The 25,605-nt window shown below is 39.4% G+C and overlaps 1 protein-coding gene across 1 annotated transcript; it reads right to left on the bottom strand.

The window, feature by feature from the left end:
- Positions 1–851: 851 nt before the first annotated feature.
- ZNF648 (zinc finger protein 648) lies at positions 852–2,759 on the bottom strand. Its single transcript, XM_053469736.1, has one exon. It carries the CDS (start codon positions 2,603–2,605, stop codon positions 1,205–1,207), a length of 1,401 nt encoding a protein of 466 aa, XP_053325711.1. The 5' UTR covers positions 2,606–2,759; the 3' UTR covers positions 852–1,204.
- Positions 2,760–25,605: the final 22,846 nt, after the last annotated feature.

A 25,605-nucleotide genomic window follows, 5' to 3' on the forward strand; every position in this document is an offset into this window, starting at 1 on the left:
CCCTGACGACGAACCTGCGGATTTCCGCTTCAGTCAACTCCTGCGATGCCGTGAAGATAAGGTAGGCTAGATGGGGAAGGGACCGGGGAGATTAGTAGACGAAGACAATCACGAAGATTCTTCGCGTGTGTCTTCGTCTACGTTTTACCTGCACTGTCTTCTCTTCTACGTGTCTTCGTGTTCGTTTTCATGTTCGTCCGAAGACGAATGCACAAGTCTATTATTAACGCTAGGATCACTCTTGCATTACAACACTCAATTTAAAACAGTGCCTAGATGGGAGTGTTAAATGATCATCCCTGGGTGTCAAATGTGCTAGGTACCCCATTGGGAGTCAAGAAGGGTTTTTGACAATGTTGCAATTGCATGTTGCGTGATGATTCGTTTGTAACAACAAAATGTTACACAGGGCAGAGGCTGCTTGTGCTTTGGGCTATTCCTGATAATACTTTTAATCATTGTCTGTTGTTTTGAAAGGGGATCTGTCACATTCTAGTTAATCTCTGATATTTTACATATGTTCGCTTGTATATTGAGTGCTCAAACACATTCACAAAACCACCCAAGATTGTGGTAAATTATCCAGACAGCTTGCCTGGGATTAACCCATACATAATAGAACATACTGTAAAATGTGACCTCAACAAAGTGAATCCCCCCCCCCCCCAAATGAATAAACAAACATAGAAACCAAAATTCAACCGACAGATTAGTGGAGAAAGAGAGGTGCATAAAGGTTTCTCTTTCTTTGTGAATTTGTCTGGAATATTCTGGCTTCTTCAGAGTATTTCCACAAAAGAGCAGAGTCACGGCAACAGTTTTTCCCAACGTTCCTCCAGTCTGGGCAGCAGGTGTGCCGGGAATCTCTGCCCTTTTGTGGAAGTGAAGAAAGAAGACAGAAGAACAAAAAGATGCAAGAGAAGCAGATCTAAACCCTAATTATAGCCCGCACACCTAATTTAAAAATTTAAATTTGGGGGGAAAAGATGGTAATGTATTTCTAATTTCTTCACAACGTGTATATTCAGTGAGTTGTAACCTTTTTATTGTGTACTCAACACTGCTATTGTTGCTTATGTGCTTTTAAACATAGACTCAATGGAAAAAGAACAGATTGAGTGTTTAAAACAAATTTCAGAAACCAATATGTTCATAAGCGAGAAGGGGGCCACCATACTGTATCGTTTCTATGGCAACAAATGGATTATTCTGTGGGTGCAGGTGATTCTTTCTTATGTCTGGCTTCATGCCTCGTAAGGTGAGTTGCTCGAGAGAAGGTTTTGCCACAATCCTGGCACTGGAAAGGTCTCTCCCCCGTGTGGACCCGTGAATGCTGAGCCAGCTGAGCTGCGTGTCGGAAAGCAGTCCCACAGTCAGGACATAGGTAAGGTTTGTCTCCTGTATGCACCCGCTGATGCCTCTTCAGCGTGGAGCAACGTGTAAATGCTTGCCCGCAATGGTCACAAGCATATGGACGGTCCCCGCTGTGGATCCTCTGGTGGCGGGCAAGCCTGGAAGACTGAGCAAAGGTCATTCCACATTCTCCACATTGGAACGGTTTTTGGCCAGCGTGTAGTGTCTGGTGCTCAAACAGGTTAGATGACTTAGTGAAACGTTTGCCACAGATGGAGCAGGAGAACGGGCGCTCTCCTGTGTGTACCCGCTGGTGTTCCACCATCCTGCTGGCCACAGCAAACTCCTTCCCACAGTCTGGACACTGGAATGGTTTTTCCCCTAAATGTGAACGCTGGTGCCTAAGCAAGGATAGAGGTTTGTTAAAGGTCTTCCCGCACTCCCCGCAGGGAAAGGGCTTATCGTTGTTGTGCATGTTGCGCTGGTGCTTGTGGAGATCGGATGAACGCACAAAGGCTTTGTCACACTCACTACACTGGTACGGCTTCTCACCAGTGTGTGTGCGAATGTGCTTTCTGTAATCAGAGGACCATGTGTAAGACTTGGCACAAAGGGGGCATTTATAAGGTCTTTCGCCTGTATGCAGCCTGCGATGTTGCTGTAAGGTACCCTGGTGAGAGTAAGCCTTACCACAAAGCTCGCACACATGAGGTTTTGCCCCACTGTGCGTATCAATGTGGCTCAGCAGATTGCTGGACTTCTTAAATGAACGGCCACACTGTTCACACTTGTAGGGTCGATCCTCTCCATCCTCATTTTTTGCAAATTCTGTATTAGTAGATGGGCTATTTGTCATGCTTGAAGACTGTATTTTGTTCCTACGAATCCCAGATGGTTCCTTTTTTTCTGTTGGAGTTTGGTCACTGACACTAGTGTCTGGATCAATCGGGTCATTGGGAGACAACCTACTGGGCTTCGTTCCAACATTCTTTTCCACTTCCTTAGTTTCATCCTTCACATCCCTGTCCTCATCTATAAGGTTCTCACTCACACTTACTAGCATATTGAGCTTTTCTGCAATTCCAATGGAATTTATGAGCGTGAGCCTTTTACACAGACCCTGCTGGACGTTTTGCTGAAATCCCTTTGAGACGCAGTCATCAGTTACACAAACACTTTGAGATCCCTCTGTTAACTGCCTCCTGTTCTCGCAATCTCTGTCCTCTGATTCCTCATCGTCTTCACACTGCATATTCTTAACTCCTTAGACCAGGACTGCCTTATACTGACATCCGCTCCAAGAAGGCACCTTGGAAAATGAAAAAGATGTACAGTGAAATATGTGCAGTGCCCATTTACACATATCATAATGAGACCGGATCATATTATTTCTATAAGAATTACGTCATGGTGAAAATGGTATGATGAGACGGTTTATCTGAAAACTGTACTAGAACACAAACAGTTTTTTTCCCCCACAGCAGTTGTACTGTGTTGTATAAAATATTATTTTATATGTCTGCAAGATTGTCATTAAACCATTAGGATAAATAACATATTTATGAGGCATAGATATTTTACTACCAAGCAGTTTTAGCATATTAATAACTGCTGGTGTAGCACGACATAGAGTTGTGACATGATTAATCACTGTGCACGTTGGCACCGGGTACAATGCATGCTAGCACGGGCTTTATACGGGGATGTGACACAAGAGAACCGGATGGGAGGTATCTATTCCAAAAATACACATGGTGTGCTTATTTACCCAAAAATAAAGTAAATAAAAAACACACTTTTTAAAGGCAACGTAACACTTTTACACTAATAGGCTATCTCTGGAGTAGCCAACAGGTAGAAGTTTACATTTTCTATTAATTGGCGCTCCCAAGATCCTCAGGCAGGCACAGTGCTGTTGGAGAGATACCTAGTGTACCAGGTTTTTATTCTCATTCCACTATGCAAAAGAAAAACACTAATCGCTAATGTCTGTGAGGACCAGATGTGTATGGGCGTTACAGCTCCAACGTGAAAGGATTTAAAATCTATATGGATCCAGCTGTTTATGAATGGATTGGCATAATAACTCCCCAAAATCACATAGCCTCTCTACATTTCACTTCCACCCCAATTCATAACATATACATTTTCACAATAAAGAAATTATGTTATGGTACAAACATATAGAATATATGAAGTGGATAACAGACGGCACACATTAGCACTAGAAATATGTCCTTCGCTTTATTGTTTCGGATTTATTAATCAAGGCGCTTCTATGCACGTGGCAGCCGTTAAATGCCCAAACGCATCCAGCTCACCTGACACCTTCACAAAGGAGCACCAGGATCTGCCACACGGAGACGGCTGCCCAGGTCACGTGTTCAGACGCATCCACCCACCTGTTACTGTACTGATTATTACACCAGAACGCCCACACCTCACTTTAACCATTTCTGTGCCACACACATACCGTACAGTTCGTTTCAGGCTGCTTCACATCAGCTCTCCGCAGACCGGTCTTCACACTAACCTTGTAGCAGACAGAGCTTCACATCATCGCTGCATGGCCACCCCCCATTCCCTGTCTGCTGCCCTCTTCTACTGCATCCTGGCAGTGCCACTGGTGCCATGCCTAGGAGAAGGCTGACACTGAGGAGACAGTATGCGGGGGGCTACATAAAACCAGGCTTTATTCAGAATCAGGGTCATCATTTGCCGCTTCCTCAGGCATACTTACCCCTGCTGTGCCAGATCCTGCAGCTCAATAGTGCATTAGGGGCAGCGCTGGAGTGGAAGGAGCTGCCTGGTCCTTATTGCGCTGTGTGTTGCTGCAATGCTGCCGGGGAGGGGCCAGCGCCGGCACATCGCCCCTTCTTACTGTTTACATCACAGCAGCACCGAGCAGCTTCAGCTGTTTATATAAAATCATACCTAGTAGTCACCCCTTGGTCACTGACTGGATCTACAGTCTGATGTCTTGGAACTCACAAGAGAAACCCAGAGCTTGATACAAATAGGATTTCCCTTACACGTTAATATTTTAGACCATGTAAAAATGCGCTCAACATTTATAGTGAAGGAGGGAAATATTAAATAAGATTTAAAGGGGTAATTTCCCCCAAACAAAAGCCAACCATAAGTATTAGGTGCTCAGGTCTTATGCATGCCTGATAAGCTCCTGTGGGTCGCTGTCTGGGCCCCTGGCTTGCAGGGATAAGGCAGTGAGCGATTTCCACTGCAACCCTTGCCTGGTAGAACTTAAAAGAAAACAGGTTGTTGTCCTGGGAAAGCCCCATTCAAAATCAGAACGTATGATTAAGATGATGTATGTTAGATTATCGTATGAATGATTATTACATGAAAAGAAATTGAGACATCAGAAAGCGGATCTCGTTTGGCTGCAGGGCAAGGTTGGGGGTCTGGCCGAGCTCATGCCCTGGTTCTGATGGCTCATCCACCTGCAGCAGTATGAATCCTTTGGTGATTTGTCAGGTCAACGCTAGATTACAGATACTGTTATTAATAATAGTCTTAGTCACCAAATGGGACAAGCTGGGGCTGGAAGTCCTGGAACCTCCTGGTATCCTAGTTAAATATTACAAATAAACCGTGGCATAGGTAGGAAAACAGCAGTTTTATCCTGGGATATCTGGACTCGCATGTAAAGTAACCAGACAACATTATGTCAAAATATTGATAAGAATCGGGCAGCTCATTCAGTCAGACACAAGCTATTTACCGCTACTATTTAATATGATAACCTTGCACTGTTTTGTATACCTTTTTTTGGGCAAACAGAGAAAAATATGTAGAAGATAAAAGCTTTCGGGACTCTGGGATCAATACAAGGCATCAACTTTGGCAAATAACGCCAATGTACAGACTTTTATTCTAGGGCTAGTACATTATTCCCCAAAATCTGGGTTTATTTATTAAACTGTGAGTTGTATTTGTGTTGAGTTGCTACAGCCCATGGCATTAAATGGGTTACACCTCTAGCTAATTGCTGCTCTAAAATACATCCATTTAGGTCAAATTAATAATCTTCACACTTAGACATTTTGGATTACTTTTAGCATAGAAGATGGTTTAACTTGGAATTTTGTGTTACTAAAAACTGTGCTTTATAGTCTCATGTAAAATGTAAATGTATTTGTAGAAAGGCTGTGTGAGATCATAAATAAACTCTTTATTTTCTGAACAGAATGTGGAAGCAATGTAATATGAGTAGTAGACTGTGATGTCATGTTCTTCCCCTTATTGTGATAACATACCTTGCCCTTGAAGTGCCTCATTCCTGGCCACTTTGTGTACGTCCACTGCTCTTTTTGGCATGCATAGCTTCAAAACAATAACCTAAGAGTAATAAACATCTAAAATATATTTTTATGGTTTTATATTTAAATCATGTATTCAGAACAAGGAATCTGTGTTCTGTTTTAGTTGGTACCCATTATTGTCTATTAAACTTGTAAAATAAATGTGAAAATGTGCACATAACCAAAAAAGTTTATAGGAAACCATAAACCTTTGCCTCGCTATAGTTTGCCTGATGGCTCTGTCCCTGTTTTATATAAGTCTCTTAGTTTTGCAACAGACACAAAAATCGAGGGTAATTATTCAAAAACATGCGAGGCTTTGTGCTTTTTTAACATACATCAATCTTTTTGCAAGCTGATGGCGTCGCTCCTTGGTTCCTCCGGTGATGCTGTGCAAAAGTAAATAGGTCTCAAAGTGTCTTTTTGCCAAGTAGACGTCCATTAGGAAGATTTCCAGTATATGTATTCTAAATTTATATTTGCGGCACTAAGTGCATACGATGAGTGTCATCTCATGACGTCTTAACATTGAGGCCTGATGGCATCTGTTGTTCGCACAGAGCACAGAGCAGAGGAGCGGCTTAATGGTTTGCCACAATCTAAACTGATGGAGGAACAGTCTACAGAAACGTTACTGTAATCTATATAGATGGAGCTGTTTTAATTCTAGCTGCTTCTTAGAAGGTTGATGCTTTTATATGGTCTTACACAGTACTCTACAGACCTAACCGTGAAGTGGGTACATTTATGCGCTATATCGTGTATAGTGTGGCAAAGTGTGGCGAGTATAAGTGAGCTTCATGGCAGCATGATGGGGGCTGGTGTGTTAGGGAACTTTCTGGCTCCGGAGCCCCCTTGCAGGAAGCCCTGCTGATGTCGCTGTTTAAGTCCTAGTTTTAATCTACAGTTCATTGTAAGATAAAAAACATATATACATAAATTTAGACAGTTTAACCAAGGAACCAGTTTTCTTGGTGCAATATATTCTAGATGCCAGCCAGGGATTATGCTATAGCTCTAGGTCTGTCAGAGTTAATGTCAATGTTTGCCCTAAAATCACAAATTCAAATTAAAATGTCACCTGGAATAGGCAGATACAGAAAAGGCTGCTTCAGAATATGCTGGAATGTCACAAACAACTACAGTTATGTGCTGTAGTTGTTTGTGACACTGAAGTCTTCAAGGGGGGCCAAAAGGCACGATATCCCTTCCCCCACCAAAACGTTGAGTCTGCAAAACCAGTGCGCAAAAAACAAGTATGAAGTGCGTGATTCAATCATAGATAATATATATTTTTAAATGTCACAATATTAAGGATGCTGGTCTCATGCTGGGGTCTGTTAAGCTATTATTTATTTTCAGATTACTTCCCTGTTTTACCACTAGGTGGGGCTATTGACTGTGTAATAACACAATTACTTTGTTGTTTGGCATAGATGTTTGTATTCTTGATGTGCCAGATATTACTAGGAGCTGATACTATAAGGGCATTAAATTACAATATATCCAGTCACAGCCCCTGTTACAGGCTATAGAAACCAGGGTGGGGAGAGAGGAGCAAATCATCCCACTTACTCATTTTCTTGCCTTAAAATCTAAAATAGAAAAAAAAAATTGTGTGCCTTGTGCAATATAATCTACACCCAGCAGATGTCAGCAAACTATATTGTTTACATGCAGCTAGTCTGTCACCTGCCATAATATTTTGTAAATAATGACTAGGAAAATTACTTTTTATTACTGGAGAGAAATAGATCCATGAGGGAAGTATAGAAGGGATAATGACATAATTCTGGAAATGGAGAACGTAATAATGGGAAGCAAGACATTAAAGTATAAGGCATGGTAAAAAGTGATCTAATTTAAACAGAGGAGGTAGGTAAGGAAGGGGGTCGCTCGTTAAACAACATTCAATAGCAGATTTTCAGATATATACACTCTGACATCTAAAAAAAGATCAACAGGACTTAAAAAGTGGTGCTGGGTGAAATACGTTATCTTTAAAGGACCCTGTTTAACACTATTGGGTTAAACCCTAACCCTGGAACTCTACTGCCCTTTATATGACAATAAAAATTGCTGAAATGTTAAGGATTTATGTTCCTAGGACACATTGTCTTATATTATATATGCGCTGTTTGAATATACTTTTAATTATATGGATGCCTTGTACTTAGAACTGGTGGGGAGTATAGGTAGATGGATGTGGTATGAGCTGGGCCAGAGCACCAGATCTGAGGTTGGTGATGGGTTCTTTCACCTGCGTTAATGGTTTTTTGTGGGTACAGGGCATTTCTGAAAGTGTCCAGGACCTCCTCTAGACAAGACCATCTCTTCGTGGCCATTCTCCTCTTGGAAACTGAATGATTTTAAAGTCCAGGCCAAGCAATTTGATGAATCCTTAGCAAGGATTTTGGCCAGGTAAAAACAGGGGTTCTTTGAATAATCTAGTAGAAGTTGAATATCAAAGAATAGTCCAGTAGTTGTCTGAAGAGGAGTAAAAGGAAGTATGTCCACAGTGATGCCATAGTTATGAAGATATTATTCACAGAGAGCTTTTGAATGAGGAATAGACTAGGGAATAATAATTGGGAAACACTATTTGTCTCTATGGCAAACCATAATGTAAATACTTTTTAAATACATAAGGAAAGTGAGAAGAACATGGATAGGAATGAGTGTGATGCTATGTAATAACATTTTATTGGTGGTGGTGGTTGATGTTTTGAACCTTGTCGTTTTCTATGTAATGGAAATGCTACCAGTACAAAGAACCCCTTTTGAAATTATAATAGAAATAATAGCATTATTGTAGCGTTATCACTTTTCAACCGAGTATTTTAGAGAGAACTGATTATGTGCCTGTTTCCCTGTAGTTATTTTGTTGCGCCAGCGTGGACGGACCCAGCTGGCAGAGCACATGGGGCAGAGATCTGGACGTCTGAACACGCTGGCACTGATTCCCTACATGCTAAGGTTAGGTTAATGAGGGAAAGAACATTCTGCCAGAAAATCTGTTTGTGTGAAGTCAGCGTAAATGCGATTAGTGGGCATCTAGAAGTGCATGTCTATATCTTATTATAATTATGTGTGCACATTATCTCATTTATTATGAATGTATGCACATGTGCCCGACATTTACCGGACAGACCCCTTCAGTACCCAAATCCCCTTCTTCATGTATACAAATTTAACACAATATTTTATAGACCTGGAACTCACAAAAGCACCTGTGTATATATTCTAATGCTGTATACAAGCAGGCCGTCTAATCTAGACCCTAAAGCCCGGCCCTGTAGGGAGTTTATTAGACAAGGTTGATCGGAGCCGGCCCTTGCATGGTTCCCAACAGGTCCACGGGATCTCTTTAATTTCTTGTGCAAATCGTTCAACTGCAATGTTATTTTATAAAGTGAGCTTTCATTCTTTCTCTTATTTTGTTATAGGTATGTTTGTAGTGTATATTTATAATTGTGTACAAAATGTTGTTTACTTTTGAATTTTACAGAGTGTTTTTCTTGTACAGTTAATGTTAAAATATTTATTTTTTTCTATATATTCTATAATTAACTCACTAATTACTTTGTCTATTCAATCAGAATCTGGAAAGTTATTCTGTATGTTGCCTCTTCCCTTGGCATGCATTAACAATATGTAATCAACGCCATTTTCATCTTTGTTCAGTGTGTGTTTTTACAGCTTCATGACATCAGCTGGATTTTTAGAATAACGTCTAAGTTTGTTCAGCATTTTTAGCTGCTGTTATTAGCATGAAGCAACAACAACGTCTTTAATTTCTAGGTCTGTTTCATAAAATGATGAGATTCCATTATCTCTGTGCAAAGAAAAATACCCTGTGTGTAGTCAAATAAAATAAAGAATTAATGGCAATTTAACTGATCGGATCAACCTGCGCAGCTCGTGGTGAGGTTCTTTGGGAAGGTTCCCTCTTGTCTGTTTTATTTTAGAGGAGACAAATTCATTAAATATACTTTCACAGATGGTCATCCAGCACAGCTTAGAGTACAGTTTATTTAAAGGACTCTCATCCGTGCCTTGGGAAATGTTTACAAACAGATGTTGTCTTCTGTCTGGGACATATCTTATGAGAACAAATTTAGTCCTTTAGATTTGGTAAATAAAATAGAAACAAAATAGCCTGTAACCTTATTTCAAATAAGAATTCGATTTTTACAGTCCAGCAAAGATCCTTGCCTGAAAAACCTAAAATAAAGCAGTGTTAGATGAACGTAGAACGATCACATATGGTCCTTATTTATAGATAAACATTGCTTTGCAGAACAGAACATGTAATACCCGCCCTGACATTTCACATGCAGGCACTACTAGGTTTTGGAATGGTTTATAGCAGAGAAGGATTTCCAGTAGAAGACCCCGTGTTTCTTAATCTGCCCCTCCCTGGCATGTGTGTGTTGACAAGGGAAACTCATTCTTATAATGGTACAATAAATTAAGTTCATATGGTGTTTATTTATTGTTTAGTGTACTGGATAAACCACAAGATTTAAGATACGCGTGGGTTTTAACTATTCCCATTCAACGCTTATGACTTTTGCCATGTTGATGTTTCCAGGGTAAATGTCAGGAGATTAAGTTACTGATATATCAAGCGGCTTCTATATATTAAAGGAACGGTTTAATGTCCATGACACCCCCCACTATAAACAAATACATATTAAGGTACGCTGTGAGTAACCCTAACCCTGAAACTGAGGATGCAGCCCTGCTGCAGCAGCTGCCCTCCTCCTCCATGTGGCAGAAAGCTGATCCTATGAGTCTAAACAGACCCCAGCTAGCAGTGTTTTTAAAGAGAGTTCTGAAACGGACTGGAGGTGATTATATAACATGCGCAGAAATGTCTTCTCCTGGATGGTATTAAGCTGGGGGTTGGGAAAAGGGCAAATGTCTATCTTAGTGCACATGGTCATTAGGTAGAATCCCTCGGTTTATACCTTAATGACAACTTCTGGGCCAACTAAAAATATATTTTGGAATGACTCAGTGTATTAAGTTTAACCATGAAGATTATTGAACAATTTGATTTGCTCAACTTTTTGTACAGGTTTAAAAAACATGGCCTTATCCTTTTGAGCATATAAACCATAAGACCAAGTACTCTCGTCTCTACCCCTATAAAATCAGACAAATCAAGTATCAAGCCATTCCTGTAATACATCTACCAACTGGTTATATTACTCATCTGTATAACAATGTCTGTGTGAAAATAGGTAAATATGGTATTGGAACCTGTTGCATCCAATTCTTGGGTGTTTTCAGGTCAGTATGTATATACATGCAAATGTGGGGTTAATTGCTCAGAATGAGGGTGTGAATAGAGCAGAGTATGACGTTCAATAACTCTTTGGAACATGTTACCTCAATGTTCTGCCAACACCTGTTAAATAATATTTACACAATTAACTCTCTGATATAATGACGAAAATCTGGTCCCATCGAGCAACAGAACATCTCAATTACCCAGTCATCCTTTAAAGGTACTCTTCTTAAAACCACGAATTTCACTGTCTGGTATTAGCAGATCAATTATTTTGTTAATTTACATGAAGGTTTAATGACATAAAAGCTACATTGATGCTTTTAAGAGATCTTGTCAGTTTTTGTGTCTCATGACCATGTTTTACGTGATTACAAATTATTTCTGGAAGTATAAAAAAAAATAAAGAAAAATATTATAAAAGTGGTATTTAGTTATAAATGTGTGATGTTCAGATCAAAACCACCCCTTAATCTTTATTTTTTTCATTTTTTTTATTTTCTTTAGGCTTAACAAAGGGAGTTTGCTTATCTTGTACGTAGGGTATGACTAACTGTTTCATAAACGAAGGTACCGCTTGTCCTGTTTATACACACAAGCAGCAAGAGGTTACATTACAATGGGTGAACCCGATATTTTGTTGCATCTCGGGCTGAGTGCATGCAGTTTTTAACCCCTTAATGACAAAGCCTGTACATGTACGGGCTCAAAATGCATTGTTTTCAATGGGTTTAGGGACCGCCCATTGTCCTTAAGGGGTTCATGTATTACATGTTATCGCTGGGCGATGTTGCTTTTTTAACCTTCTTATTATTATTATTGAACCTTCCAGATGCCAGATTATTCATAGTCTACCGTTTGTGAGCATGCAATCCCCAATATGTAGAATAATCCAAGAAAGGTACAGGCAGATGTCGCAATGTTACTCACACACTGAATTCTGTATAGCTATAAATCCTACCATTCCTTTAGCCAGCAGTTGAACAAAATAACAATTCCTTTTTTCTTAATGTGAAGAGTTAAAAAAAAAACACTAAACAATATATTAATTACATTAGTTTGGTAAGCAGGTACCAGTTTAATATAAATGTATGTTGTAGGTCATTTCCTGTCAGCCATTTCCTGTCAGTGGGTCATTTTTTTTGCTCCATTTATTTTTATTTTTCAATTATACTACTAAAATATCTATTTCCTATGAATCATTTCAAAGAAAAGATAACCTGTTTTGTATTTTCCTTGGTTTCAACCAGATGAATAAACCTAAGGGTTTTAGTTAAAAATCGCTGCTAGAAGCCTTATTCAGGTGAAATGCGTTGTGTGCTATCTCCAGAACATTGGCTTGTGAGGGCAACTATTAAAGATACATTTGGATTGAAATACTATACTATATTATTTGTTTTTTAATTTACATATATGAATAATTATTAAGACACAGAAGTTCTACCTGCAAATTGACATTTGATCTTTTTCCAGGTTATTATATTTTTGTATTTGAGGGCCGCACTAGGCGCATGTAGCTCTTTGTTGTTTCATGGAGGTTAACTAAACCGGCATTTGATGCTTTCGTTTTTCCAGATCCTATTAGGGCCTCTGAACCCCACACCTCACTGGAAAGAGTTTGACAAGTAAACAATGTAGCATTAGCGAGTGCTGTGAGAACGCTAGGAGGATCTGAGAAGCCTCTGTTCTGACTTGGCTCTGGTATCCATAGTGGTTCAAAGTGACACAATGAAGGAGAGTCGAGGGGAGATGCCGTTTAAACACTCTGCATTTTCCCACACTAGATATCCTCCGAAACTCAGATATAAAAGGAAGTTATATGCTCATTCATGTATTGCTGGGAGTGCCAACCCGTGGTCGTAGCTCATTAGCAAAAGAGCTAGATGGGGGCTCGAAGTGCTTCCAAGATCCTATCCTGTGATTTTCAGGTCTCCATGCCAACTGCACATTTCACCCTTTCTGTCTGGGTAGGACAACACACACATTTATTTGAAAGCTGCCTTCGCATGTAAAGAGTTAAGCTGTATATTTTTTAATATAGATTAAGGCTGCTGTTAGCATTAAACTATGATCATATCCCTGTTTCCAGAGTAACTGCAGGAAGACTATGTGTATGTCTGTGATGGCTGGAGCTAAGTTTGAAAGTTGGTCTGGTTGTATGAATATTGAGAACTTGGGGGCCTTGTTTGTATTTATGTAAATGCATGTTTGCAACCACATCTTAGTGCCTTAACACGCTTTAGACCTGTGCAAGATGGTATCAGGGTGTAGTCAAGGTACCCAGAGACATGCGTGTAGTACCAGCACAGAACACTAGATGGCCGTACTTGGCATTATTGCGATGTGTTATGTGTGCTGTAATTTGGAATGCTAAGATCTACAATGTGCTTCCTTGTGAATGTTGTTTTGTATCTTGCTGTATCATGGTGTGATATTTTCCAAGAAATATTGTTGCAGCAGTAGCTACTTCCTAGAGTGTTGTGTTCTGTTGCACTTGGCACTTGGCATCCAGTTGCTGACCTCATAAAATAGGGAATAACATTGTGATGTTATGAATGAATTATAAATTTTTCTATGACCGGTATCGCAAAGTGTTTTGTTTATAATGTATTTGGTTGAATCCTCTACGTAGCTAATAACGAAGATGGTTTAGAGTCTGAGTGCATATTTACTGTAAGGCTGCCACCCTGTCTGTAATTAACTGCCAGGAAGGTGAAACCATGGCTTCAGGCCAATCCTAATTATATACAGGGAACAGGATTACAGGTATTTTTCAATGCATGGTGCATCTAGTCTACACATGTTGCAATCCAATCCATGGTTTTATTAGTTTATGGCGTTTATATTTTAGGTTATATTTCTTGCAAATCACTGACTCAGTCTTTTGTCTATAATTTCAGATTCTGTGTTTTTTCGGTAAAGTAATGCTTCTGTTCGATAGTCTCTTTGGAAGTGTTTCTCCGGGCCTCCCTCATTGTCATGGTTGTCATCAAGCTCCTTCCCTTTACTTCATATGGTACCACTAAAAGGTGGCTCTGTAGCCACATGCTTCATCTGCCTTAATAAGAATCTGGAACTGCATATTAATTTCTACATTTAGTTTATTTATTGGAGACTTTAAATGATAATGTGTAAGTGTTTTCTTTGGGTAAAGATGTCAGGCCACCGTTGTGGGGAAACTAAGTGTGTTTTAAGAATTAAAACAGAAGTGCCGCCCTTTGACGTTTTGAAATGTTGGGCATCATTCATACTAAAGGGATTAGGTGAGTCTACGTTTATTTGCACTCTGAGAACTGGTGCTTTACTTTAATCTGTTTGTTGCTGTAGGGAAAACACAAAAATGACCAAGCTACATTTTATTGCGTTGTATAGTTTCCTTTTCACTCCTACATATATGAAACCAGAGGTGGACAAATTTGGTTTAGATCTAGGAGTAAGCCCAAAAAAATTAGGAGCCAGTCAAAGGATGTTTTTTAGGGCAATAAGACATTAAATCCACATTCCTTCAGTGCTGTGCCACTTTGTACAGTACTGTAGTTAACTCCTTCATGACAAGGGGTATTTTACACCATAAAGACTCATGCTTGTATATTTCACTATTATTCTTACACACACGAACACCATACAGTAACAGACACATGCTAATATTCTGCACATATGCACACACACATGCTAACACCATACACTAATATACACACTCATGCTATTGTCATACTGTAACATTCACAACACCATGCATGCTAACACCACATTCACACACTTACCAACAACACACACTGGCTAACAAATATACATCTATAAAAATACACACTCTAACACTATGCACACATACACACTGAATCTGGCACTTCAATACAGTAGGCATACTAACTCTATCACTATACATATACACACATACACACTGACTCTGACACATTATACACTCCAATACCCCACTCCCGCTGTCACATTCTTCTGCCATCATGAATATTGCACCCTACACTTTCCTGCTTAAAGCGTAGAGTGCTGGATTTACGATTGTGAAATGCCAAATGTCTCTAATATGCCGTCAAGTTCTATGTAACAATTTATGCTGGAGGAGTCTGGCTTAAATCTTCTGTGAGCTCATTGTGAACACGGGCAAGGCCATTTAATCTGTGTTACAAAACCCCAGGGAAGGTGGTGAGTAAAAAATAGACACATTTAGGTTTTTTTTAATTATATGGTCAGGGCTTTACTCACATAAAATTCTAGGTGTTATATACACCCCTTTTCATCCTCGGCATGAGACCTACCGAAAAACATTTCATATTTTAAGTGGTTCATTAAATAACATGATGGTGACAGAACCCACTACAGGTATCAGTATCACCAGTTATATAAATATTACGCTAGTGACATTTATAAAAACCATAATTTGTGTCCGTGGTGAGTACATAAATGATCTGTAAAAGTCCACAATGCGTGCCTACAATCATTTCACAGAATGCTGTGTCTTACACAAACACAAAGCATTCTGCAACTTATTTGTAGTTTACATTCTCTATATTGTTTCAGGTAAAATAACATTTCACCTATGCATCTGCTAGTAAAATGGCTACCTCAAGGAATTAATGATTTTCCATGCCCTGTGTAATGGTGATTGCCATTTTCTATAACACATAAATTGTTATAGCTTGGATTCATGTTGTTTGTACAGAAATTACAAGGCTGCTTATGTGTTTAAATGACCTTGTCCAATCTGATAATCGTGTGATTTGGTTCTCATGTGCTTTGGAATAACGCAGTCCCCATTATTTTTTACACTTTAAATTGTAACCTATCAGCATTCCAGATTTCGTATCACTCCTCTTTCTTATCTACCCAGAATTTGCTTATGTATGAGTAGTAGGGGTGTTTTGCTTGTAGTGATAAAGCTTGACAAATAACGCTTAGGTCACTGTAGGGAATTTTCAACCAGAATGAAGAACAACAGCTTTCTAGTTCTGTATTAAACTATTGTATCGTTATTATTTTTTTATATAATTCCACGGTATTCCACGGTACTGTGCAATGGGATATCATACAGATGTCATTTTACATCAAAGTACAGATTCTGTTTATGGTAATGTCAATCAAATCATCGTAATAAAAAGCTTTTATAGACTGTGGACATGACCCTCTATAATTTTTCTCCCTGCTTTCTTTCCTTCCCTGATCTGTATAGCAGAGTAAAAGAGATTGTATCAACCTTCCTTTTCGTCTCCCAGTCTGGCATGATACACGTTTTGCCCTTTCTGTCCTTAGAGAGACGGAGGGCATATAATGGTTCCCCTGTGATATAGAAGTGACTCGGAAAGCAAATGGGTTTAGTTTACTACGTAATACAGTCAAACTGTAAGGTCCATTTAATGTAATCTGTGCACTAGACATTTGCTTGCGTTCTTTTATGGAAATAGTTAAATAAAAAGTATGTTGTATTATATTTTGTTCTGATTTGTTTAAGCCAATAGTCCTTGGATATAATTCCTGTATCCCCATGGCTAGTTATTTGTACCACCTTAGAAATAACAATGCCCTCCAAAAAGCAGTATATACAGATATTTGTATTGTGTGAAAGGCTAAAAACACACAGCACTTAGCCATTAGGGCCGCAGTCTTACCCATACTGCCACACACTTGCTCATATGTCTATTCAGCCAGTGGCTACACGTACATCATTTGCTGTCATCTGTCCAGGTTTCACCTTGACGGTCCTAGAATGGAGTGGCAAGTCTCTGATTCCAGCTTTACCTCTTTATGTCCAAGAAAATGTATAGAACACATGTAGATGGGGACAACATTCAGCGTGGATGCAGAAGGGAGTTGACATTTCTGTGGGCTACAGTATCAAGGTGTGCTTTTATAGACTGTGGACATGACCCTCTATAATTTTTCTCCCTGCTTTCTTTCCTTCCCTGATCTGTATAGCAGAGTAAAAGAGATTGTATCAACCTTCCTTTTCGTCTCCCAGTCTGGCATGATACACTTTTTGCCCTTTCTGTCCCTTGAGAGACGGAGGGCATATAATGGTTCCCCTGTGATATAGAAGTGACTCGGAAAGCAAATGGGTTTAGTTTACTACGTAATACAGTCAAACTGTAAGGTCCATTTAATGTAATCTGTGCACTAGACATTTGCTTGCGTTCTTTTATGGAAATAGTTAAATAAAAAGTATGTTGTATTATATTTTGTTCTGATTTGTTTAAGCCAATAGTCCCTGGATATAATTCCTGTATCCCCATGGCTAGTTATTTTTACCACCTTAGAAATAGCAATGTCTGGGAGATTTCAATGACTTCTTGGTGGCTCTGTTACTGTTTAACAGCAATGCAGCTACATTCTACTTTACATTATGCAAGAACTGAAATCTCATTTTAAATCTTACTCATTAAATAGGTGTTTTATTCTAAAGTAATGCAATGGTTCTTATCACTGCCTATTATCATGAATACTCTTCTTTCTATAAAGTACAACTAGTCTGTCTAAAACCTATTATTCTTTTTTATGGATTCTAGTGAAAACTTGTGCCATCACCTTTAGTGCCTGGGGACCAAAATGATTGACAGTGCTGACAGTGCAGCCAGTGCTGAGTCAGTAGTCATGCTCAGAACACGTTACTGATGTTGATGGGGATTTATTTTCCCTTAAAGAGACTTCTGACATCCTATAAACTTATGTAACTTTATATTGAGTTCTATGTAAGTCCAATGAAAGGTCTTCAACTAAAGACTTTTCTCAGCAATATCCATTTTTTATTTTTCTTAATAAATATGAACAACATGCATTTTGCATGTGATCTGTTAAAATGTAACATTTAACATGTTAAACATACACATTTAGCCCTCTGCTTTAAATAAAGTTAACTGATTTATTTATAATTACTGCATATTTCGTAGACTCATGGGCAAGTTTATCAGATCATATAAAATCGCTGAAAATGAATGAAGTTCTATCTTATTGTAAATCAGAAACTACCATGCTTATGTACCATGCGTGAAGCGACCTACTTTCATGTTCACTGGATTTGCATGATTCTTCCTTCCAAGTTACTCTTGAAGAAACTGATTTTGGTTCAGGAAGCCTTAGAAAAGGGAGTAGAGGAGTAACTTGGCAGGAATGAGAACCGAAAAAGTTTAATCTCCAGAAGAAATATCTTTAGGGTCCCAATAGTACCACTTCCCCCTTTTCTGGAGGGTAAGTCAGGCTTGGCAAGCTTTGGTAGGTTGTAAACTAAAGAAGGGAAAATGTCTCACAACGCCCAAGTTTCCCATACAGGGCTTTTGGTAACTTGAGGCAATGTACCCTTCAAAAATCAGGAGTCAGACAGAAAGCACAGGTCCTGGACAAACAGGAAAAAGCGAGATTAGCTTAATCAGAGAACAGAGTTTCCAGGTGTGACTAGAAGCTTTAAGAGAATGGTAGAAACCAAATGAATAAGTGACACCTGAAAACAAATTCAGATCCTGGAAGTGCCTGCCCATGGCCCTTGTCTGGGGCCCTGAACCAGTGTGTGTGTGGGGGAGCCACCTATGGTCTTCTCTCCTGTGTTTACAAGCAAAATGCAAGCAATGTAAGGTGCCAGAGGTATCATTGGGTTAGAAACAAAAAATGGTTAAAGTAGAACAAGTACTAAAAAAAACAGACAACAGTGCAAAATATACCATAAAACCTAGCCAGATTTGGCAATATTGTTGTGTACTCTATTTACAAACTTATAGTGAGAACACTCCGTAACGCGTAAAGCATCTTATTGCAAGTTTACTGCGGATAACACTTTCAAAACTCCTTGCGCAAGGGCACACTTGTTGAGTCAGACATGTGGGTTTGGGCCTGATTTACACAACTTGTAAGAATATAAATTACTGCTCATGCTGTCACTTCACAGACAAGGTATTGAAATCAAAAGCATGTTGGTTAATCCATCACAACCTCATTTGTTTTTTATATATATATGAGTATGCAAATATAAAAAAGGAAACAGTGTGGAGAAAGCAGACACGGCTGTTTTGCCTACATTTTGTGTAAGACGTCACACCCAAGCATGACTAAATGAATTTGTAGTTCATTAACATTCAGTTATGTCTTTTTAATTATAGAGTGTAGAAACTTATTTTCGCACAGTATTTTCCACAGGAAATATACTATGCTGATACAGCTAGTTTACTCCTATTCTTTAGTCATCAAAAAATAAAACGGATGGCCAGGGCCAAATGGGGATGGCCATTATGCTGGTTGAGCTGCACTCTTCCACTAGATGCTTTAGCAAGGGTAGTGATGGTCCCCTCCCCCATACAGCCATATTTAACTCTGTGAGACGTCATTGGCCCAGACCTAATTGAGCTGGATGAGGAGGGAGTGACAGAAGGCAAGATGCCTCCTGCACTGAGAAGGAGTATGATCACCATCTTGTACAAACAGAAAGTTGAGATATATGACTCAAAGAACTGGCTTCCCATCTACTTCCTTAATGTAGACCACAAGATTTTAGCTAAGGTACTTGCTTACAGATTGCAGTTGAACATCGGACAGATTGTCCACCCTGACAAGACCTGCAGCATTCCTGGCCATAAACAGCAGACACAATCCATTACATAGTGGACCGCAAGGTCCCGCTGAAACTGAAAACCTTGGAGTCTGGTTTGATGAATATAAATTGGCCAGAAGAGTTGGGAGAGAAGAATAGTAAAGTCAAACAGCTGATTGGACTATGGAACCTCAGAGACCTTACAATCAATGGAAAAGTTCTGGTTCTTCACAATGTCCTGTGCTGCTTTAAGTGTCTCAGGCTTGCCCCCCATTGGCTACAGTCAGTCTAGCCATTACCAGGATAGTTTTGTGCTTCATCTGGGGCTCCAAATGGACAGAGTAAAACACACAGTCATGTACATGACCCTTCCAGAGTGCCAGACATAACAACTTTGTTGGACACCATTAATGAAGGACCTGTGTGGCAGGTGGGGCTGCTCAATTCTAAGGTTTGGTCAGGACCTACAATTATACACCTGCACAAGATATACAGAAAGGGGAGTGTACAACTTCAAAATGCATAATAGCCTTACAGTAAAGACAATAAAGGTATTAATTCACTGCCAAGAGAGGTGGTGCTCCCCAATACAATAGATGTCTTCAAAAAGGGTCTGGATATTTTGGTTAGAAAAACAGAACACATGGGGCTATCAGATGGAATAAAAATGTATAGTTTAGAGTTTCTCCAAGGAGAAATCTGATTGCCTTTTGGAGTCAAGAAGGGATTCCCCTCAATAGCTTATTCGGGATTTTTTGTCATGTTTTGGATCCAAAGCAGAAGGACAGGTAGAAGGGTTGAACTTGATGGACTTTAGGTCTTCAACCTAAATCACTATGTTACTATGCTTAATGGTTAGCTCACTCACAGTCCTTATTACCCACTCAAACTCAATATTCTTTGCCCTTAAAATTTGTGCTGCCTTGTACTATGGAAATGGAATTAATACTTTAAATCGACCCTTCGCTTTCATTACATCTTACACTAGCTAAAACAATTCTCGCTGTACATAAAAATGTTGGTACAGCATATATCGCAGATGGGAAATCTATGATATCTTAATTGCAACACAGTTTTTTAATAGAAGGTTAAACATTAAAAAATGAACAAACAAACTTTTACAATGTTTTATGATTTGCTTTAGATCTTACAATGTTATGCAACACAGGAGTGCTAAAATTACCCTACAATTATTTCATGTTGACTTTGTGTTTTTTTCTGTGGAAAAATTGATCAGTCACGCAGAATGCACTGCAACAAAGAAGATTTTTGTGACCGTGTATCCTCACATTATTGCAGATAAAATTGGTGATTGCCACCTAAATTATTGTAACAAAGAAATAAAACCACTTAAGAATTCAAATCTCTCTTTGACACGAATAGCCCTTCGATTCCACCTATATGGCAGGGCTGCTTGTTATATATATGTTTACATTGGTTTTCAAATGAGATACATTTGTATGTAGGGCCATACTGAGAAAGGTGCATAGGGTGCATTTCGCCCAGGCGGCAGGGAGCCTGGGCGTTCATGAAAAAGATTTCAGCAAAAACTGGGCACTCCTCTGTCTCCTCGCTTCATGCTGAGCGCCGGAGAATGAAGTTATATGCCGGTGCTCTGCAGTGAAGCCGAGGGCACTGCGAAAGAATAGTGACACAGAGGCCTCCCACTGCAGCACCACAGCAGGGTAAGTGAATTACAAAGGAGGGAGGTGGTAGCTAGTGAGAAGGGGTGGGGGTAGCTAGTGAGAAGGGGAGGGTAGATAGTGAGAAATAAATATTGAAATAAATAAAGAAAAACATATAGGGGAGGGATAATGAGGAGGAGAAAGAAATGTGGCAGCTCCTGTGTGTGCCATCTGGGTGCTGGTACAAGTTCTTTGAGTGCAATGTGTGTGCTGGGGCAAGTCTTATGTGTGCAAACTGGGTGCTGCAGTGTGTCCTATATGTGCAAACTGGATGCTGAGCAAGTCTTTTAGATGTAACTTGTGTGCTGGGGCAAGTGCGGTGGATGCAAAGTGGTTGTAAGTGGTTTTCACTTGATTTCATATACTTAAACTGGCCCTTAATAATGTATCATTTGCTACTTGGTGTAAAAACTAGGACAGCTGGAAACAATGGGCTAGAGAATAAAATAAAAAAGTGATACTAACATACTGATGTGATATTGTACCACTGTCAGTGTCTGGCTCAGTATATAGTGATGGTAGGGTGTATCACCGTCAATGTCTGGCACAGTATATAATAATGAGAGATATGGTGTACCACCTTCTGTATCTAGCTTGCTATAATGATAAAAGATACACTGTACCTCCATCAGTGTCTGGATTACAATATAATGATAGGAGTTATACTGTTGTGGTGATGGAAGTTGTGGTATACCAGTGTCAGTCTCAGTATATGTAATGATGGGAGTTATACTGTACCACCGTCAGGCTCAGTATATAATGATGGGAGTTATGCTGTTCCAAAAACAGCTAGCTTAGGCTTTGCCCCTCTCGCACATCTGACACATTTAGTGTATTGCTGTTTCGAAGGCAAGGGTATCACTGACAACCTGTTTGGGCCCACAATGGCACTAACAAGCTATTTGGGGACAAAGCTGGCACTATGGGAAGTGAGCGACATGTTACGTGGTGGAGTAGAAAATGGGTGTGGTTAGAGGGGTTATGTTTGTTTAGAGGAGAAGTTAGCAATATTGCACCAAAAAAGTCAGTGACCCTGTTTGTATGCCACTGTATGAAAAGTCATTGCACAGGATCTTCTCTCTGTAGGCCCAGAATAACTTAATCATCCCCTAAGTGATGAAGGACATGCTATTACATTTCGTACCCACTGACTATGTACTAACTAACCACAGCTACTTTAACACAGTGCCAAAAATATGTAAAAAAAGTAACTTGTAGGCAGAGGGCCTTAATAGTAGAACAAACTGTACATGCATTCTTAAAAACATTTTTTTGGTCCTCATTTTTTAAAGGAATTTCTTGAGAAAAATAATTATGATTGGTTTCCTCTTTAACATGTAGTAATTCAAAGAAAGCCAAAATGTATGGGGACTTAAAAAAGGATCTGCAGTCTTGTAAGTTTAGGGATAATATGGTCCACTTAAAGTAGTACTTTAATATGCATTTTAAATAAATAGAACATTTATCTGAGCTAGAACCTGACACCCTGCTCAGAAAATAATATGGACCTGGGTGGCTAATATAGCCACCATAATTGCAGGACAGTCACAGGCAAAATAGGACACTTTGCAGCTCTGAATTTTAATTTTAGCTAGGCTACTAGATACTGGATGCCATTTAGCCATCCTTTTTTTATTATTATTATTACTGTATTTTTATATCATGACAGATGATTGTGCGGCACTGTACAATGTGACTGTTAAGTTGTAACTAAAAGCTGCCTGGAACTGTTAAAGATTAGACCATGAACTTCACAAGTGCCCTTTCCCTCCTCAATTCTTTAGGACATTTCCAAGTAGACTTTTTCTAGGAACAGATTTTTTCCCAGCTGTGTTCTTCAGTCTACAAAACAAACTGTTTTGGTCTCCCTTCTCGTAATCCACCCCCTTTCCCTAAAGCTAAATACGCAGCTTCTCCTGCCTCAAGTCTGCCTGGTAACAAGAAGCTGCCCAATCCTGTGCACTATTAAGAATGTACAGCTCAGGTTCCCAACAAAACATGTTTTCTTTTCTCTCCCTGTTCTTTAAACAAAGTCAGGTTATATAAATCTGGTCATTATTAACCTCTGTCAGCCCATACAGTATGATAGTACAGCAGTGAAAAGAGTTAACGTCATCGTTTGTCCTGTAATATGTTTCCGTGAAAGCAAAGTGTGTGCAAAAATGTAAAAACATCTAATGCCTTCTCTGTTTTCGAAAATCTGCAAGCTCGCGAGCAGACCCCCCTTTACCTAATGTATCGGTTTGTTTTTGTGTTTTAATTCTAGCTTTGTCATACCCCTTCAATATATGTTTGTAAGAAGCTCTGCAGAAATTGTTGGTGCTCTATAAATAAAAAGATAATAATTTGTTAGACTCTATTAATTCTATTAATGCTTTGATATTAGGTCAGTGACAGTTCTTCATAGGGCACGCCAGTTACTTAAAGAGACCACATATTTACAAAACATTGTTTATAACATTTGTTTCTTTGCCTAAGAACTAAATATGCTATTGTGAGTGTGTGTAGGTATGTTACTGTGTGTGTGTGGGTATGTTAGTGAGGGTGTGTGGGAATGTTAGCATGGGTGTCTGTGTGTGTCGGTGTATGCTTGTGTCTGAGTATGTGTCCAGTTGTGTTAGTGTTGTCAATATAAAATTTTGTTTAGTGTTTGGTCCATATGTTTTCGGACAACTCATTTTGTTTCCTGTCCTTTCAGTTTGGATGGAATTCTGAGAGCTTTTTCAATTCTGAAACGGAATTTCTTGTTACTCACCGTCACTCACACTCTCTCACACTCTCACTCCCAGAAAATGCAGAGTTGCAGAAGAGGAGACAGGGACAAGGAAGCAGTAGGCAGTGAGACAGTGTGAATGAGAGCGTGAGCGAGGATGATGTGTTACATCTTAGACTCTACAGGCCTCAGCATGTTAAATGTTAAAAGTTCATGACAGTACAATTAGAAAAAGACTGAACAAGTATAGTTTGTTATGAAGGGTTGCCAGGAGAAATGACTTTTCTCTCTAAAAAGAACATGGCAGCACGGCTTAGGTCTGCAAAGTTGCATCTCAAAAAATCACAAGACTTCTGGAACAATGTCCTTTGCAGCCACAGGACCTGAGAACCTTGCAGTCATTGTGTCCACCATGAACTCCTCTGTATACCAAAGTATTCTAGAGTCAAACGTGAGGCCATACGGCTGAAATGGGGTCATGCAACAGGACAATGATCCCAAGCACACCAGCAACTCTACAACAGAACAGCTAAAAAAGAAAATAATCAAGGTTACAATGGTCCAGTCAAAGTTCAAACCTCAACCTGATTGAAATGCTGCGGGAGGACCTTAAGAGAGCTGTGCATAAACAAATGCCTGCAACCCTCTATGAACTGAAGCAACATCTTAAAGAAGACTGGGCCAAAATTCTGAAAGTTATTCTGGAAGTCATTGCTGCTAAAAGGTGGTTCTAAAAGCTATTGAATCAAATTGTTTTACACATGGCTTCTCCATTTTGGCTTTATTTTTGTTGAACAAATCATGACACGGTGTTATATTTTATGTGTTGTTCATTTGAACTTGTATTTACCTAATTTTAAGACTTGCTAAGGAACAGATAATTGTTATTATGTCCTGATATGTAAAGCCGTAGAATGGGGTTTTAATAAATGTATACATTTTAAGGGACACGACAATGTGTTTGTGGTTATCTTTTCTTTTTTAGGTGACGTTGCAAAATCTGTATGTACGTTGTGTATTGCTTCTATATTTGTTTTCTAACTTGTGGACCCATCTAGGACAGATGTTTTTAAACTGCAACTGTCTTTTATCTTCGAATTGTGCTTTACCGCAATAACATGTATATCCCCTTGTACAGTGCTGGGGAATATTATGGTGCTTTATAAATCAATAGGTAAAACTAATAGCGATATAAATGTTTTATATTTAACTGAAAATATGTTGGTTGAAGAGTTAATAGGGAATCCTCTGAAAAACGCATTGGTTCAAGAAATCAAAGAGCCAGCAGTAAGTATGAGGGGAGGTGGAGGGAGGCTCAAGAAACTCATGGAACAAGAACAGGCTGCAGGGAGCATGAAGGAACATCATAAAGAGGGCTACGGGAACATCTCATGTGATTTTGGGAAGGAGGGGTATTTTTCATGTTGCTTCAGCCCTGACCAGTTCTGGCCAGTTGCTGAAAACATAAGAAAGTTGTTTTTGCACTGAGGGAGCACCCTGCTGGTGTGTTCTAGCTGATTGCCTTATCTTGGGGAGGGGAAAAAGACCTTTCACCCATTTTCTGTGTACATATAGAACACGAAGAGACAGAGGCCCCTCTAGATACTTGGTGTTCAGTTCTTCAAAATAATACCAAGAGGCTTTAAATAATAGGAAGACCATATGACGCCTATAAATGGGGGGAAAATGCTTCACGCAGAGCAACAAGGACC

This window comes from Spea bombifrons, chromosome 6 (assembly GCF_027358695.1).
Source record: "Spea bombifrons isolate aSpeBom1 chromosome 6, aSpeBom1.2.pri, whole genome shotgun sequence".
NCBI lineage: Eukaryota > Metazoa > Chordata > Amphibia > Anura > Pelobatidae > Spea > Spea bombifrons.